Source organism: Arachis duranensis, chromosome 3 (genome assembly GCF_000817695.3).
Source record: "Arachis duranensis cultivar V14167 chromosome 3, aradu.V14167.gnm2.J7QH, whole genome shotgun sequence".
Taxonomy (NCBI): Eukaryota; Viridiplantae; Streptophyta; class Magnoliopsida; order Fabales; family Fabaceae; genus Arachis; species Arachis duranensis.
The window spans coordinates 22,185,097-22,205,080 of record NC_029774.3 but is presented as its reverse complement, the minus strand read 5'-3'; the positions used below and the strand labels follow the sequence as shown (position 1 = coordinate 22,205,080).

General features: G+C 31.7%; 1 protein-coding gene across 2 annotated transcripts; it reads left to right on the top strand.

Moving 5' to 3' along the window:
• The first annotated feature begins 10,724 nt into the window (after positions 1 to 10,724).
• On the top strand, positions 10,725 to 17,135 carry LOC107478105 (snRNA-activating protein complex subunit). 2 transcript variants are annotated; one of them, XM_016098238.3, is made up of 12 exons: positions 10,725 to 10,930; positions 12,262 to 12,568; positions 12,666 to 12,721; positions 12,815 to 12,881; positions 12,955 to 13,007; positions 13,863 to 13,920; positions 14,521 to 14,609; positions 14,698 to 14,782; positions 15,296 to 15,391; positions 15,560 to 15,685; positions 15,762 to 16,022; positions 16,446 to 17,135. In XM_016098238.3, exons 2-12 carry the CDS (start codon positions 12,425 to 12,427, stop codon positions 16,728 to 16,730), a joined length of 1,320 nt encoding a protein of 439 aa, XP_015953724.1. In that variant the 5' UTR covers positions 10,725 to 10,930; positions 12,262 to 12,424; the 3' UTR covers positions 16,731 to 17,135. The 2 variants fall into 2 exon arrangements, with proteins under 2 accessions (XP_015953724.1, XP_015953722.1); XM_016098236.3 differs by having other exon boundaries at positions 12,259 to 12,568.
• The last annotated feature ends 2,849 nt before the right edge of the window (positions 17,136 to 19,984 follow it).

Genomic DNA, 19,984 nt, shown 5'->3' with positions numbered 1-19,984 from the left:
ACCGAATCGGTCACTGGATTAAATAGTTTAATAGTCGAGTAATTAGTTTAATAATTTAATAGTTCAACTAGAATTGAATCTTAGTTAATTAAATATATAATAAAATTATCCAAAATTTAAGGTATAATTTCATATATTCCAATTTCAATAATTTTTAAATTATTTCAAAGTTTCACAACATTCATAATTTATTATTGAAATTTACAAAATAATAAATTTTTAAATTCAAATCAAATAATTAGCAATAATACTAATGTATCATTACATTAACAACAAAAAATCAGAATAAAAAATATTTAACAATAATTTCAGTAATAAAAAATAAGAACATTACTTCCATTTTACATAAATTGAATAGTGGAGATCCTCAAACCAATAATCATACAATTCTAACACAAACCAAAATTTAATTCAATTACAAATTTTTAAACTTTATGAATATAAGAGAGGCAAAGTATATAATTATATTTAGTTTAAATTCTAATCTATTAATCAACAATTAATTCTAACTTCTAGATTCAAACTACACTAAAAACACAACAACAAAAATTAAACGGAATCCAATTTCAAATTTGGAATCTAAATTAAGAGAGCCAAAATATATAATTATATTTAATTTGAATTCTAATCCATTAATCAGCAACTGATTCTAACTTCTGAATTCAAACTAAACTAAGACCATAGCAGTAACAAAAATTAAATTGAATCTAATTTTAAATTTAGAATCCAAATTAAATTGAATTTAGAATCACATAAGCATTCAATAAATTAAATAAATAATCCAATTCCAAACTTAAAACACAAATTCAGTTCAGAATCTTAAAAATTAATTGGACAAAAAAATAAAATCAAAATTAATTTAGGAAGTCAGGGAGTCAAGGATACGGTGAACAACGATACAGAAAAGAATGACCAGGTTAGAGTCGAGGAGTTTACCATCGACGGCGTCGAAGAAGCATACATCAACACTTCCGATAGAGTACATAGAGGCGAGCACAGAAGCGTTTTGGGCGGCGAGTCAGCAACAGAGACGAAGTAAACGAACCAGAGACAGAGGGACGTGGGTGGGGTGATCGACGCTGGTTGCGTCAACAAGGAGAGGAGGAGCCGAGGAGTGCTTACCGTAGAAGAGAGCCGACAAGATGAGCGATGTGCGACGGCGAAGTGAGTTAGGGACTTAGGGTTGCTAGATTGGACAATTGGTAGTGGTTAATGGATCAGCTCACAAAATGCAGCGTTTTTGGCCAAATTCAAAAAATTGGCCAGGTCCCGGTTTGTTTCGACCGACCGATTACCAGCCAATTTAGCAGTTCTGTTTCGATTTTTATTTCTGTGATTTTGGAGTATGACTGAACCGTAATTGCCATCGGTTTGCAGTTCGATCGATTCGACCGGTCAGTTCAAACCAATTTTCAAAACTTTGGTTTATAGTATAAACTAGGTATGTGTATTTTTTAAAATTTCATATATCTCGTTTGCAAATGAGATAAAGCCAAATAAAATTCGGTCTTATCTCTTTACCGTGTAAAAGAAATATGTAAAAAAAATATAAATTGATAAATATGTTACAAATTATCTATATCTATAAATAAAATATTTAAATTATTTATTTAAAAAATTATTCTTTTGTTGCCTACAATATTCTCTGTCCCAACAGGCTAAGGAATAAAAAAATTGTTTATTATTACTATAATAGCATTTTTATGGCCCAATTTGATTTTTATGTCCAAAAAATTTTTTATAGTCCAAAAAAAAAATACAACAAAAAAGGCTTTAATGTGATACACTATAATAATTTCATTTTGTTCAATAATATAACAAAAAATTGACCTTAATGTGATACAAAATAAAAAATCTAGAAAAAGGACAAATAGGTCCCTAACTTTTTTTTCCTATGAACATTTTCGTCCTTGAGAATTAAAAAATACATTTACATTCCTGACCCCTTCAAAATCTGGACAAATTTATTCCTCCGTTAAAGTAATCCCGTTGGACCCGACAAAAAAGTCTAACGTGGTTTCCGTTGTGCTGACCTAGCCGTTATGGGAGCACATGTGGCATGGACCTTTTCAAAACAGGACATATACATCCTCCCAATTCAAAACAATGCCGTTTTACCAACAAGGTTACTTCCTCATCTCTTCCTCCCATCTTCTTTCTCTTTCTCTCACAACGTGCACAGATAATAAGAGAGGAGAAGAGACACATTCACTGATAATTCACAAACCCTTAACACGGTCCCAAATGTCCACGCTTCAAGCTTCTCTTCTCTCTAAACCTTTCCTCTCAATCCAATTCTCATCTTCATACCCTTCACTTTGCCGCAACACATTCCTCTCTTTCCACTCCCTTATCTCATCCCATCCCCACCTCACGCGCCTCCGCCGCAACACATTCTTCTCTTTTCACTCCCTTACCTCATCCCATCCCTACCTCACGCACCTTCGCTCCCGCGTACACTACACATTCAACCTCGACAACAGTGTTACATCCTCTTCCAAACCCCAACCCAAATCCCAACCTCAATCCCAATTAACTAACTTTGAACCAAATTCTGTCGAACCTGATGCCGTTGACGCCAGCGAAAATCTGAAGAAGAAGAAAGATGAGGAGGGTGGTGGAATTGGTTCCAGGTTGCCATTTTTGGTGTTTCTTCTTAGAATTTGGGTGAAAGTGAGAGAAGCGGTGAGAAGGGCATTTTTGAAAGTTTTTAATTGGAGGCTATTTTGGAGTGGAAGGACGTATATGTCCTGTTTTGAAAAGGTCCATGCCACATGTACTTCCGTAACGGCCAGGTCAGTTCAACGGGAGCCACGCCAGACTTTTTCGTCAGGTCTAACGGAATCGCTTTAACGGAGGAATAAATTTGTCTAAATTTTGAAAGGGTCAGAGACGTAAATATATTTTCTAATTCTTGGAAAATAAAATGCTCACGAAAAAAAAAATTAAAGACCTATTTGTCATTTTCTCAAAAATCTAATCAATTGTTCATATACATCACTATTTGGAAACGATCTGTTATCACACAGGAATTGTCAGAGAGTTTAAAAGCAACATAAATACGCATTTACTCTTTTACCATGCCACCTATTTTTAGCACCTGCAGAAGAATGTCTTTTTCAGTACAATAATATATTCTTAACATTTTTTTGGATAGTTATCGGGCCAATTTTTTTAGTAATAGAAAAAAATTGTATGTAATTTAATATCATAGTTAATTAATATGTTTTTTTATATAAATTTTATTTGTTTTATTAAAAAAAAGACCTTTAGATTTGAGCGTTATATTTTTATAGTACACAAATCGGAGGATCTGATTTGTGATGAAATAAAATTTTGTTCGATATAAAGCAAATTAGGGTCCAATTTTGCATGTTTCAAAAATTTTTTCATACTCCAATACAAATTTGACCCTCAAATTTGTAAATTAAAAAAAAAACTATTGTGATATGATCAAAATAGATGCCCATTAATATGGGCAGTTGATTTTGTTTTCAATACTGAATGACTCAACTTCTTATAGCAAACATAAGTTAATAAAGTTGAAATTGTAAACTTTACATGCCTATAAATAGTGAAGAAATCTGAGGAACTATATACACTGCAATAACATATAAAATTCTCTTTTCTTTCTATTTCTCTTTGTGAGTTCTTCAGTTGCAATACATATAATGCTAGTAAATATATAAGTTACTTCTATTATTATAGTAAGATAATTATATTGGTGAATATCAATACTAAAGTCTGAACCTCCCTAGCTGCGTCATTGCCCCAAGCGCAAATAATGTAAGAAACTTCTTTATTTTATATTTATTATATCTTTTTTGTTTATTTATTTTACAACACGTTATCAACACAAGATTTTGATCAAATTTTAGGAAGACTCAGGTAATAAATTTTTATTATGTCAAAACTCTCTCATCTTGAATTTAATGCTCTTGATATATCTAGAAATAATTATTTATCATGGATATTAGATGCTGAAATTCATCTTAATTCAATGGATCTTAGAGATACCATTAAGGTTGAAAATAATACATCTCAGAAGGATAAAGCCAAAGTCATGATTTTTCTTCGTCGTCATCTTGATGAAGGATTGAAAAATAAATATCTCACATTAAAAGATCATACAGATTTGTGAAAAAACCTTGAAGAAAGGTATAATCATCAAAAGACGGTAATACTTCCTTAAACCTGATATGAATGAACGTACTTGTGTCTATAGGATTTTAAATCCATAAATGAATATAATTTAGCAATGTTTCAAATCACCTTACAAATAAAATTATGTGGGAAGAAGATAACTGATAATGACATGTTAGAGAAAACTTTCTCGATCTTCCATGCCTCGAATGTGCTCCTGTAGCAGTATAAAAAAAGGATTCAAAAAAATATTCTGAGTTAATTTCTTACCTTCTTGTTGATGAACGCAACAACGAGTTGCTTTTAAAAAATTATGAAGCGCGCTCAACTGGCGCTGCTCCATTTTCTGAATCAAATGCGGCAAATCATAACCTCAAAAGAGGTAAATGATAAGGTTTTGGCAACAAGAAAAATTATAAAAGAAAAAAAGTTATGTTCACAAGAGAGAATCTCACCAGAAGTAGGATAAAGAAAGAAATAATGGGAAAATAAATCAACAGAGGATAAATATTTCTGTTCTGGTGGAAAAGGTCATTGGTCACGTACCTGTCGTATCTCAAGACACCTAGTCGATCTTTATCAAGCATCTTTTAAAAAGGTTGACAAAGGAAAGGAAACAAATTTAGTTTCAAATGATGTTGCTGAAAATTACACCACTCATTATATGTATCTGATTTCTTTGAGGATCCTGAAGAAAATATTGGTTATTTGATCAATGATGGAATAGTTTAATATGTGGGATTGTTAAGTATTCATGTAAATAAATAATGTAAGAAACTTTTTGTTAAGTTTTATTTTCTATACATTTGAATTTTAAATATGATGTATATAAATAATGTTTAATAAAATATTTATGAATTTCAAAATTATTAAATATGCCAAGATAATAATAAAATTTTTAGTATATACTATATTTTTCAGAAAATTATTTTCAATTAAGAAAATAATTTTATTGCGCAAATATTTCTACTTATTTTATTATTATTTATCTTTGAAGAAAATGACAAGGACATATAGTGAAGATGTTTGCCTTGTAGATAGTGCAAGTTCGCACACCATTCTCAAAAGTAATATATATATATATATATATTTTACTCATGTTGTGCTAAAAGAAGAATATATCAATACTATTATTAGCTTAGGCAATGTGATAGAAAACTCTGGAAGAGCTATTATTTTTTTTTCCTGGAAGAATAAAATTCATAATAAATGATGTACTATTGTCTACTAAGTCTCTAAGGAACTTATTGAGTTTCAAAGATATTTGTCGAAATAGATATCATATTGAAACTATGAACGAGGGAAATCATGAGTACTTAAGTATCACAACTCATGATTTAAATAAAAATGTTATATTAGAAAAGTTACTCTCACTTTCATCTGGGTTATATTATACTAAAATTAGTACAATTAAATCAGATGCCGTTGTAAACTAGAAGTTTACTAGCCCAAATGAATTCGTAACTTGGCATGATTGATTGGGTCATCGAGGAGCAACCATGATGCAGAGAATTATTGAAAACTCCCATGGACATTCACTAAAGAACCATAAGATTCTTAAATATAGTGAATTTTGTTGTGCTGCATGTTCTTAGGGAAAGTTAATTTTAAAGCTATCACCAGTAAATATTGGATTTGAGTCTCCTGAATTCCTAGAAAGGATTCAAGGCGATATATGTGGACTTATTCATCCACCATGTGGATCTTTTAGATATTTTATGGTCTTAATAGACGCATCTTTGCAATGGACACATGTGTGCTTATTGTCTTCTCGCAACCTGACGTTTACGAGATTACTTGCTCAAATTATTCGAATAAAAGCACAATTTTCAGAAAATCCAATCAAAGCAATTTGTCTTGATAATGCTGGTGAATTTACTTTCAAGCTTTTGATGCTTATTGTATGGCTAATGGAATAAGTGTTGAGCATCCAGTAGCTCATGTTCACACACAAAATGGGTTAGCATAATCACTTATTAAACGCCACCAATTAATTGCTAGACCCCTTACTTATGAAAACAAATCTTCCAACTTTAGTTTGAGGGCATGATATTTTACATGTCGTGGTACTTATTTGTTTGAGGTCAATAAGTTATCATCAGTTCTCTCCTATGCAATTAGCTTTTGGCCAGCAGCCAAATATTTTTCATTTAAGAATATTCGGGTGTGCGGTACATGTTCTTATTGTTCCACCTTCTCGCACCAAAATGAGACCTCAAAGAAAATTGGGGTTATATGTTGGATATGATTCTTCCTCTATAATGAGGTATCTTGAGATACAAACTGGAGATGTATTTAAAACCCGATTTCTGGATTGTCATTTTGAAGAATCAAAATTTTCAACATTAGGGAGAGAGAATAAGCTTCCTGGAAAGGAACTTAATTGGAATGCATCATCCTTGATGCATTTAGATCTTCGATCAGGGTAATGTGAACTAGAAGTTCAAAAGAAAATACATTTGTAAACAATAGCAAATAAATTGCTTGATGCATTTTCTAATACAAAGAGAATAACCAAATCCTATATACCAGCTGAAAATGCCCCAATTTAAATAGATGTCCCAGTTGGACAAGTGGCCACCGAAACAAATTTACGCTAGAAGTGTAGTAGGCCTGTCGGTTCTAAAGACAAAAATCCTCAAAAAAAGGTAAATAATATTCTTGTTGAAAAATACATAGTAAGGACACTTGCAAACTGCAGTTATCTAAAATTATGATATAGTTTTAACGTCAAAAGATGTTCAGGTACCTGAAAATTTTGAAAATGATGAGATCTCGATAAATTATGTCTTTACAAAAGAGAAATGGGACCGAAATAAGACAATTGTCAATGAAATATTTGCATGTAATGTGGCATTAAATATCATGCATGAAAGTAAGGATCTTGAGCTAAGAATAGTCGAAGAATGTTGACAAAAGAATGATTGGCCGAAATGGGAAAAAGCTATGAAGGCTGAGTTAGACTCACTTACAAAATGTGAAGTCTTTGGTCTTGTAATCCATACACTAGAAGATGTAAAACCTGTTAGATACATGCGAGTATTTTTGAGAAAACGAAATGAGAAAAATGAAGTTGTACGCTACAAGACTCGACTTGTGGCACAAAGTTTTTCACAAAGGCCAAGTATAGATTATGAAAAAATATATTCCCTTGTAGTGGATGCAATAACATTGCATTATTTGGTTAGTTTATCCGCATATCATAAACTACATATGCATTTAATGGTTGTGGTAACAGCTTACTTATACAGATCATTAGATTGTGATATCCATATGAAAGTCTTTGAAAGATTAAAGACATCTAAATCATCCAATGAATATTCACAGGGGTTATACTCAGTCAATTGCAAAAATCTTTATATGGTCTAAAGCAATCTGGACGAATGTGGTATAATCGTCTTACTGAGTATCTGGCCAAAAAGGGATTTAAGAATGATGATATTTGCCCATGTGTTTTCATAAAGAAATCTATATTTGAATTCATTATAATTGCTATGTGCATTGATGATTTAAAAGAAGAGTTTGAGATGAAAGATATTGAAAAGACTAAATTTTGTCTCGGTCTGCAGATCGAGCATACAAAAAATATGATCTTTATTCATCAAACAACATACACAGAAAAGATCTTGAAGAGATTTTTATGGATAAGTCACATCTATTAAGTACCGGAATGATCGTAAGGTCTTTGGATGTGAAAAAGGATCAATTCCCTCCTAAAGAAGAAAATAAAGATATCCTTGGCATGAAGTACGATAGCTTAGTACAATTGGAGCGCTAATGTACCTTGCTAATAATACACGTCCTAACATATCATTTACTGTAAATAGTTCTTTTTCCAACCAGAAGATATTGGAATGGAATCAAACAAATTTTTCGATATCTTCATGGAACGGTTGATATGAGATTGTTTTATCCCTATAGATCTAAGTCACAACTAGTTGGCTATGCAGATGTAGGATACTTATCTGGTCCACACAAAGGAAGATCTCAAACAGGATACATGTTTACATATAGTGGTACGACTATATCATGGAAGTCCACGAAACAGATGATAGCAGCAACCTCCTCTAGTCATGCTAAAATACTAGCGATACATGAAGCAAGTCGCGAGTATTTTTGACTTAGGAGTTTGATCCAATATATTCTGGCATCATGTGGACTAATTGATCATAAGATAGCTCTAACTGTCCTGTTTGAAGATAATACAGCATGCATAGCTCAACTTAAGGGTGGATACATCAAAGGTGATAGAATAATGCATATTTCTCTCAAATTCTTCTTCACTCATGACCTTCAAAACCAAGAAACAATTGATGTCCAATAGATCCGCTCAAGCGATAATCTGACAGATTTATTTACAAAGTCACTTTCAAAATCCTCCTTTGAAAAATTGGCACATCAGATTGGGATGCGCTGATTTTAAAACATTCAATGATGTCGACAAGAGGGGAATACTGCACTCTTTTTTTTTGTCAGGTTTTTTTCCATTAGTTTTTTTTGACAAGATTTTTAACGAGGCAATTTCCATCACAAGGGATTTTGTAATCTTTTTCGTTCACTAAAGTCTTTTTCCATTAGATTTTTCTTTAGTAAGATTTAACGAGGTATAATCCTAAATGGGCATTTAAGGGAGAGTGTTGTGATAAGATCAAAATGGATGCCCATTAATATGGGCGGTTGATTTTTTTTTTTCAATATTGAAGGAATCAACTTCTCATGGCAAACATAAGTTAATAAAGTTGAAATTGTAAACTTCACACGCCTATAAATAGTGAAGCAATCTAAGGAACTATATATACTGTAATAACACATAAAATTCTCTTTTCTTTCTATTTCTCTTTGTGACTTCTTAAGTTGCAAGATATATAATACTAGTAAATATATAAATTACTTCTATTATTATAATAAAATAATTATATTGATAAATATTAATATTAGACTCTTTTATTTATATTTTTTTATTTTATATTTATTATATCTTTCTTATTTATTTATTTTACAACAAAAATCACAAATTATCTATATCAGTCCCAAGAAAAAAGCATCAAAATATCCACGTTGTCAAGAAACACCACTTAAGCTATAACACAAAAAATAAAAAATCAGTTATCGGATCCGTCTTAACACAGCTAGTCGAGTTGAACCACCCTTCGAACCGTCTAACATCAGACCCGTAAAAAAGGTTTGATCCGTCCGGATTTCATCATAACGACGTACCATAATCTGCTCAGTGATCAGTCTCAAGACCTCAACGAACGTCTCTTTCCTCTCGCACTCACCACTCGGTCTCGTCACTCTCTCATCTCTCTCACTGTCACTCTCGCACGCAATCTCTCTCGTCTTCGGTTTCTATCACTGTCTCCGATCTCACACTCAAGCTCATCGTCTCGTCACCGTCTCGCACTCAGTCGCGCGTCCTTCCTGCGCTTGTCGTCGCCGTGGCAGAACCAGCAGGTCGGGGATTGTCGTCGTTTTCGTATTCTTGCCTCAGGCCTCACTGTCAGCTTCCTTTGTGCAACCAGCAGCTGGTCCCCGATTTGGTGAGTTCCAACAAATTCTCCTGTTATTTCTTTTTCAATTTTGTTGCTGTAATTATCACTGAAACTTGAATTTGTTGAAATAATCACCTAGCTAAATTGTATTGCTGAAAATGATCATAGTTTAATTTGTTGTTGAAAATTGTCAATGAGATGAATTTGTTGCTGTAGGATGTTAGAATATAATTAGGATTAATTAGTATTATTTAGTATATCTTATTATTATAGAATAATAATTAGGATTATTATAGGAGATTACGATCTTTATTATTACGATTCTCTTAGTACCTATAAATATCATTTTATATTGTATCATTTTACACAACTTGAATAGACAATTTGAATACATTCAATAATATACAAATCTTTTCTCCAATTTAGTCTCTTGTTTTTAACATGGTATCAGAACCATGGTATCCTCCTTGAAGAGGATAGGTTATTTTTCATGCGGTGAAATCACCGTAGTTTTTGCATTTTTTTTATGCCATTCTTCTTTTCCTTTTGTTTGATACTTTTTCACCTTATCGACTAGCCTATTCTCTCCGTCTTGTATCTTTCCGAGTCGAATGATCAAATACCAATGCCATCCGCTGTTTTCCTATTCTCATGAAGAAATCATAGTTCCGGAAAAGTTTTGATTCGTAGTGCTTGTTTGGATGCCATTATTTTGATAAAAAAATCTTTGAAAAAGATATTTTTTTAACGTGTTTGGCAAATTTCTAGTAGTAAAAGTAAAAGTAAAAGCACTAGAAAAATAAAAAATATCTTTTTTTAGAAGTTATAATTTAAATCTTTTTTTTAAAGTTCTTTTTTTCTTAAAAGAAAATATTTTTCATGTAATAAATAAATAAATAAGTACTTTTATATCGTTATACCCAAATATAATTGATAAATAAAAAAATCTTTTTATACGAAATATCCAAACATAAATTTATTTTTACTTTTCTATAAAATATTTAAAAAAAAGATATCTCAACAAAAATCTTTAACTCATCCAAAGGAGCTCTAAGTATTGAATGATTTATTTATTCTTACATAGGCGGTATTGATTTATTCTTAGCTGTGTCTTCTCTCTCCACCGTCGTTATTGCTATGTAATATCTCTCCAGCGGGCTGCAACCTGTGACCTCATCGCCAATCTGCTCTCCTCTGGTGTTATGTGCCTCTCTCCGCCGCTGTTATGCTCTCTGCTCATCCAGTTTCGTTCACTTCCTCTGTACTCTCTCGCCACCAGTCAGCTCTCTCCAACGGTGTGCTCTCTTGTACCTTTGTTTGCGTCTCTCGATATCTTGACTTTTGGTTACTTGATTATTGAATATTTTTTGAATTTCTATTTTATTTGATTGGGTTAAGATACAGTGGGTGATTAAGCTTGATTAATTTACTTGTGTATGATCAAACCTTGTTACTTTAAGAAAGAATGGACTAATTAACATTCTGGAGCCTTAATTTGCTTCTGTTTTGCTTGTCATTAGAATTTAATTAAAGACAAATGGAAGGAGATAGGCCTTATTTTGCTTGCCATTTAGGTTTCCTAATCCATCTTCATTAAACACGATATAATAAGTGCCTTGCATATGATTGTTTGCAGTTCTTGATTAATCTTTTGTTCCTTTTTGGATCTTGAAGATATGGCATTTCAAATGCCTAACAATTTGGAATATGTGTGAAAAGATCTGCTGCATCCTTACGGGCTATTTCCCTTGAAATTGCTTGCTTTGCTTTGATCAGCTGATGTAATAAATTTGGAACTTAATCAGAATTCAAAATTGTCAATATTTGAAAAAATTGTCAAGTTTTATTACCATTTTCTCCATGCCTGGAGAATACAATTAACATAAACATAATACATAAGAAGAATATGGATGGATTGTTTTGGCCCTTGATTTGTTGTTGTTATGTGATCTGATGTTTTGATGAATTCAACTATTGATCTGTCATTTTTGCTTCTGAACATTGATTTTCAATTGTTGCAATTGTCACAAAATGAGCTTTTAGTTTGATGCTGGGGTGTACTAGATATTGTAGTGTGAGACTGTGCTGTTTACAATGGGCACTGGAATTGTTTGGTTTTGATGCTGGGCAGCGTACTCTCTAATTCTATGATAAGTTTCAGAGTTAATTGTGTCTTGTTTGTCATCTGTTTTTTAAGTGGTTAATTGGGTTTACTGTTTTCTTTTGGTTAAAAATGTCTTATACTTGTTTATTTATATTTTTGTACTCATTAAATTGAGTTAGCTGTTTCTCTCAAATGAATAAATTAATTTTGGATTTATTATATAATTATATCTTGTTCAACCGGTTCAATTAGTGACCCACTAGTGGAATATTGACTCAGTGCCTCAGCTGAGTCATTCACCAAATCAAATTTAATAACTACTTGATTTCCTGTATCAATGGCAAGTACTCAGGTTTCAAATGACTGCATGATTCTGGGGTGATGGGCTATAACACATGGCCAAATTTGAGCCAAACCTTGTATTTGTAATTATAGCCTCGGTATGAATGCCAGACATTTATTCTGGTGAATGAGTTGGGACATCCTTTTATATCTGATGATTATGTTTTTGAATGGCAGTAGGCATGTCACAGTGGAAGCAACGATAGTAGAGCCTGGTCAAAGAACCTACTTCGTTCCTAAACCTCTTCAAATTTCTTTCCCCTGCCTGGATCTTTTTGTCTAGTAATTTGGAGCAGGAAGCTCTCTTTGTGCCTTTGGTGGTTAAGTTGTGTATTGTACGGAAATGGATTTGATAGAATCTTCAGTTCCAGAAGCACTAGATTGTGATCTCTCAATTCCAAGGGGTGGACCCATTTATGTTCCCAATATGGTCAGCCCCTCCACAACGGTTCCTCAGTTTGAAAACTCTATAATTTCTGAACTTCAGGTCTCTCTCTCTCTCTCTCTCCCCCTCCCCCCGTCCCAACAATTTTGCTACCTTTTCCCCTTAGTCTTCTTTGAAAAACTGTTTTTTGTTTATGCAGAATCTAGAGGCTGAATTATCACAAGATGCCACCCGAATCTCTGATGATGATGTCTCGTATGCATTCTTCCTGTTATTGTTTTCCTCCTCTCATCATTGCTCATTAATACATAGGGTCTCTACTTGTTAATGGTATTGATACCTTTTCAGGGTTGATGATCTTAAAATATTTACAGAGGACGAGCTAATGGATATGTCTTTGAAGGAAGTATTTGAGGTATTCTTCATGAACTTTTATATTTTTCCTTTTGTTTAATATTTGAACAGATTTAATGGAAGTGCTATTGTAGGGTATGGAGAACAATGAAAATCGTCCACCACCTTCAGACCAATCCAAAGTGGGGTTAGTCATGCATGACTTTTTGTTAGTTATTACACTAATGTAGATGGCCCTTATCTGAATTCATTTTATACTAGGTTTCAGACTCTTAGTTTTCTTTTTTATTCGAGCTGTATTGCTTCTGTCCTTCAACCTTATTGTGGATATGTGCAAGACTAAAAGTAGCAACAGAATAAGAGTAGTAGATGTAGCATAGAATTAAAAAAGAGAGAGAGTAGATAAGAAAAAGAGGAGCTGGAACATATCAAGGTGATACTCTTTCAGTCTCTGATATATTAATATAAGAACTAAGTACTGAAAAGAAGGGAGCAAGGTAGCATTTGAGGAGCCACCACTCTCCTAAGGTTCTTCGCAGCCTAGATCCTTCCTGCCATATTGATTCCCTTCATCAATCTTATACACTCTCAATACTCTCTCCTATAACAGGATTCATCTCTCATTCGTGCCCTCTCCAATAACTTCTCCAGCTGTCCTATTTGTTACATCAGCTGGTCCCACTTTATTTTATTTTCATCTCTCTTTTCTTTCATTCTTCTATTGTAAAATAAAAGGCGAAGGAGCTATTTTACCACTCTCTTCTCTAACTATCTTAATTGCTTCTTTTCGCTCATTCTTCCTTTTTTTCTTCACTTGGGTTAGGGTACCTAACAATTTGGTTGCAATTATGTCAAATACATGAATCTTAGTAATGTTTATGTAGTTGTACTACATTGATACTTGTCGTAAATTCTTTAGTGAAAATGCCATATATAGGGAAAAAACAATCTTATTGCATCTCTTTCAATTTCTTTCTCTATCAAGTTTTACACTTTGCAGTGAACAAATAATGTAAAGAGTTTCTTGTTGGATTTGTTCTAGGGGTAATGAAAAGAGGTCAAGGAAAAAACGGAAAGGAACAAATACTCCTATTCTTGAGGTATGCCAACTCTCTAAAAGAAATTATGTTCATGGCATTATTTTATGGTTAAATTGTTTCTTTCGTGTTGATAGTGACATACATGATATGCCATGACATTTTATCTTTATATATACATGAACTATAACTTGAAGGGTTGGCCCCTAAAAAAATGCCGGGGGCTTGGGCTTGGGCCACCACCTTTAAAATGGGATATTAAACATTTCATCTTGGTTTGCAATTTTGTTTCGTGTATGAGCTAAATCATCTGGATTCAATTATGTTCTTTTGCATTTAAGTCAATTTGATTTGATTTGATTTGATTTTATTTTTTTTATCGAAACTTGATCAAGTGGATATAAGCATGTTAAATGTGCAAAGGATGTGTCAGAACCGTTTCTGTATTTGCTGTTGTGTGATTCAATTAAGTTTGCTGTTAGAATAAATAATGGAAATCGAAGCTTTTCACATATAGACTTTGAAAGGATATGTGTGCACAATCCCTTTGGAACTTATGATCATTTAGCTTTTCAATATACAATATCTCTCTCTTATATCCAATTTTTTTTCCTTTTCAAAAGAAGAAAAGCAAAAAGAATCATTTATTTTATTAATTTACAGAGTGGTTGTATAGAAAAGGTGGAGCAAGTTGTGAGAATCAAACAAAGGCAAGAAGAAGACAAGGAATCAGCAAGACTTCATTCATTTAAGTTGGTATCATTACTATTTATGTGATTATTCCATTTTTCATCAGATCTATCTATTATTCTAATTTAATGTATCTTGTCTTTGTTTTAGTCCTGCTTGCAAGATCAATGAAACCCTCAAACCAGGCAGGAACGAAAGGATGAGATCACTTAGGTCCACAAATTATACCAAAAAGGTTGCTTTGAGATTCTTATCTGATATAAAAATCATTTGGTTTCAAATTGGAAAATATGCACACTAATGTTATCCTACTGTTAGTAGTTAGAGTAATTAACTAAGTTGTATGCACTTAGAGATGCGTGCCTTCTATATTATTGAATTGCTGTATTTCTTGTTTATGTTGTTCTCTTTGTTGGATCATATATATGTCTAACTTTTATCTCTTAAGTAGTTAGTTTATGACCATTATTAACCAACTAAAAGCATTAAAATTCATGTCGGAAATAAATCAGGCATTACTTAAAAGATTTCCATTTGTGACTTCGATGCAGTTCGCTGCTATCCTGAATTGATGTTTTTTCATTGGCTGCTTCCTCAATAATGGACTCCTAATATTTGTTCAGTATCCAATATATCATTATTATACTACAAATAGGTTCGAACCGTAATTGACTTGTGTGTGCCTTAACTTCTTCTTCTTTCCATGTGTATGCGCTCCTAGTCATTCTTCTGGTTTAATGTATGGCAGGTCAGTGCAGCAGATCTTCAACAACACATACCTGTGACATTTCCTGAAGTTCTTCTATCCGTGGAGGTTTACCATAATGTTCGACAGTGTGTCAAGGTATTCAACATCAATAGTTCAATACTATATTGATTTTAACAATGCTAAAATTCAATATGTAATTTCTGAAAAAAAAAACACTCCTATAACAAGTTAACTACCACAAAACAGCTGATTAACAAAAGGTTCATCTCTGCATATTTGATATTTTTACTTTTATTTTGGTAGACCCAAGAGTTGTTAGTTCTTGGAAAGCAGCCTTTAACTGATTTAAGGGACAAGATCCATTGCTCAATGGACCAGGTGATGCAAAAAGCTGGGCAGTATGATCCTTCTGGATATTTTCTCATTGAAGTAAGCATCTCTTTTACACTGGTATTAAGGTGATTTTTTATTCATTGTACATGACAAAAAGGTAACTTTTTTGTAGGATGTATTTTACACTGATTTGAGAGACCCATCTGCTATTAATTATGCTAAACCTATACTGGATTGGCTCCGAAACTCAAAGGAGGAGGTGCAAAAAAAATGGGAATATATTATAAGTGGCAGACTACACCAGAAACATAAAGCAATTATGGGTGAAGTATCTGCATCAAACTTGCCTCGCTTTGCATCGGTTGAGATGCAAAAGATACGTTTTTGTGACTTACTATTTCGACTTGGTGCTGGATACCTCTATTGTCACCAGGTAATTTTGTTTTAGTTCTCGGAATTAATGTTTGGTTATTACCCTCTTCCCATAGACACGTATGGTAAATCAAAGGGAGGTGTAGCTTAGCTTTTGCAATTTTACATCAGAGGGTAAAAGGGCTAACTACAGATACTTGAATACCATGATTTTTCTTATGCATAGAATGTTAGATGTGCATCTAATTTTTGCTCAAAATATATTAGAAGAAATCACGACACAGTTGCTTTCTTTTTTGTACGAGCAATGCTACGTGACCAACAAAATTTATCATTTTTGGCCTAACACTTGGCCAACACTAAAATCCTAAGTACTAAATTCTAAATCATAAACTTTAAACCCTAGTTAAAAATAAGATGTTGGCTAATATTATTAATAAAAGATGTTGGCCTCCCTGACATTTCTCTTTTTGTATATCTGCAGGGCGATTGCACGCATACCTTAGTGATTCGAGATATGAGGTTATTTCATACCGATGATGTGCATAATCGGACGGTTTATCCAATAGTCACCTTTCAACTGAAAACGGTTTTTAAGAAATGCAGTGCTTGCAAAATATTCAGAGCTACAAAAGTAACAGCCGATGACAAATGGACACCACAAAACCCTTGTTACTTTTGTGATGAATGTTTTTCGCTCCTCCACTTCAACGACGATGGCTTGCCATATTATAACAGCTTCCTAGAATATGATTATAATCACGATTAGTTCCTTTTAGTTTGAAGAACACTTTCACGAGGATGTCATCAAAAAACAAAAATTTCATTTGGTGGTACATTTAGTTTGGTATCTACGGAAGCGCTAAAATCTCCGGAGCCAAGAGGATAGTATAGAGCGTAGTGTTAGATTAGATGGGCACTTGCATCTTTTAGAGGCATGTTTGCAAATTTTATGAACTAGATTTAGAGTCCCACAGTGTACGAAAAATGAACGGTATAAATTTTTTGTACACAATTTTTTAGATAACTAAAATGATACTGGAGATATTTTGTATTTTATAGTTATAACATAATCAACCAATATAACTCTTAAAAGTTAAAACAAAGAATTGTATTGTAATAAATTTTATAGTATAATACAATAATAATATAATAGTAAAATTAATTCGGTTAATCTATATTATTTACATATATTGAAGTATTTGCTTAAATAAAAAATCATATCATAATTTTATAGTATAATAAAATTTAATTATGTAAATCTATGTCGTATATATAATGAAGTATTTGTTTAAATATAGTTTTTTGATAAAGTGTAATGAAACTGAAAAGCGTAAACCTTTTTTCTATTTGGTTTTGATAAGTCCAAGTATTTTTGTAACAAATTTTTTTAATATCATTGAATACCTATTGGCTTTTGCAATTTATAATTTTATTTAAAAAAATTATAAAATATAATAAATAAAGTGATACATGTTCAGAAGGATTTAAATTAAGTTATTTTGAAGAGATTTAAATTCAAATTAGATATATAAAAAAATTTGGCTTATTTTTAAATTTATTTGCTAGGGGTCTATTTAAAGACTCATTGTCACTCTTGTTGAATCAAATTTTGATGAATGAAATTTTTTGAATTTTTTAAAAAAATTGGATGTAAACTGGAGAAGTAGATGAGTCCCTTAACTATTACTTTAGAAAATTAAATTAAAGTAGAGGAGTCCCTTTTTTTGATTTTCTATCTAATCCTCTTCCTTTGATTTTTTCCTTCTTTTTATTATTTATTGTTCCCTTACGGTCTCGTGATTTTCTTTTGTTTTATAGCATTAGGTAAAGCAATTTAGTATACCAAAAAAAAAAAACATAAAACAAAGCAAGGTAAAATAAGAACAAGGTCAAACAAAAAAATAAGAGTGCAACAATAAAATGATTTTCAAGAGCAGTAAAAAGCAACAGTAGGGAGTTAATTGAGGGTAAAAACTAATTATGAATGTAAACACGAGTGACCTAACCATCATTATATATCATAAAAAATCGGTGTGTGCCATTATCCTACCAGAATTTCTTAAAAAGTTTCGTCAGTTAAAACAAGGTTCAAGATCAGTAAAAGAGTACCATAAAGAGTTGTTGTATTTGATGTGCAAAGTTAACGTTGAAAAGGATCCTAAAGTTCTTATGAAAATGTTTTTTATTGGATTAAATAAAGAAATTACAGATAAGGTCGAACTTTACCATTATGTAACAAATGGAGGATTTAGTCCATTTGACAATTAAGATGAAGGCGCAACAACAATTTATGGCAACTTGGCACTCTTCAGACTCCAATTCTACACAGGGTTCTAAAGGAGCAAAGTTTGAGGATACGGCAAAATTTACTATTGTAGATTTCAAGAAGAATATTATAAATCGATATCAATAGACTTTTTCTGATCCTATCTTTAATTCTACTTCACAGCCAATAATAAAAGAATTTTTTTAGTATACTGTAGATGTAGATAAGTACTTAGATGAACAAAAAGTGCAAAAGTTCTCAAAGGGGTTTTTGGAATGTGAGTAATTTAAAAAACAAGAGAGAAAAGAAAAAGAATGAGAGAAGAAGAAATTGAGAAAAAGAGTAAGTGTTTGAGTGAAAAGAATCAATGAGTGAAAGAGAAGATTTTGAGAAAATGTCAGAGAATAGTGAGAGAGAGGAGTCATTGAGAAAAAAAAAGAAACTGAGAGAAATAAATACACTTTGTAAGAGAAATTTTGAAAGTTATAGTTTAGACAAGAGTGCATTAGTGTCTATGATATTCAAAAAATCTCCAGTTTTTCGTATATCTAACCATGCATTGCCTAGTGTGTACATGTCCGATTTTAAAAGTTTTGCTGATCTATTGGTGAATTTTGAAGGAATTAATATGGATAGAAAGAGTGAAGGACAACCAATTCCATTCTATAGTGAGCGGCAACATGGAATATGTCTCACGTATTCAAAATACGACAAAGTGCAATTTGTTTTGAATTTGATAGTTCAGGCCAATCGTGAATAAAAAGGCATGCACATTAGACTCAGTTGCTAGATTGTTTTTCAAAAGTGATTGAACAAGATTTGAAGACGATTTTTTTTGTAGAGGGGGAGAATGATATGTGTTCAGAGGACTTTTTAGTCTATGTTAGTTTGTTTTGTTGTTAGGGTTTGTTAGAAGATTTGATTTAGTTCTAATTTGCTTAATAATATTTTTTGAAAGTTTAAATTTAAATCAAATTTGATCTAATCTAATAAAGATCAAATCTGATTAAATTAAGTTATCTTTAGGAAATTTAATTCAAATTAGATATCTAAAAAAATTTAGTCTATTTTTAGACTAATTTGCTAGGGACCTCTTTAAAGATTCTTTGTTACTTTTTCTGAATCAATTTTTATAAATGAAATTTTTTTGAGTTTCTTTAAAAAATTTGGGTGTGAACAACAGAAGTACAGTGCATCAAAAAATCAAATTAAACTAGAGAAATCATTTTTTTTATTTTCTATCTTATTTTGAGTTTCATTCTGTATCATAAAGTATTTGATTTATAATATAGTAAAAATAGAATAATAGACTAATATTTTAATTTATAGAATTAATGATAAATAAATAATATGATAATTTTTTTTAGAAAATAGCCTGATAATAAATTTATTATTAATTAAGAGATAATGATAGTAAAGACTATTAAATGAGAAGAGATATAAAAAAAACAAATTCAAAAATCTATAAAAATTACAAACTTCGCAAAAAAATTGATGCGGCAATAGATAACATAGATGAGATATTATTTTTTAAAATAAAAATAATTTTAATATTTGATTTCAGTTTAATTTATTTTACGTCTCACAAAATATACATTATTAATTGTGAGATCATATGTTATAAAAATTATTTTAATTTATTAAATTTGTACAAAATAATAAAATTTAATTGATTATCTATAAAAATAAAACTGTCTCTAAAAATGAGAACGATTTCATTGAGAAGTGAAATTTGGAACCATTTTACTTGATGT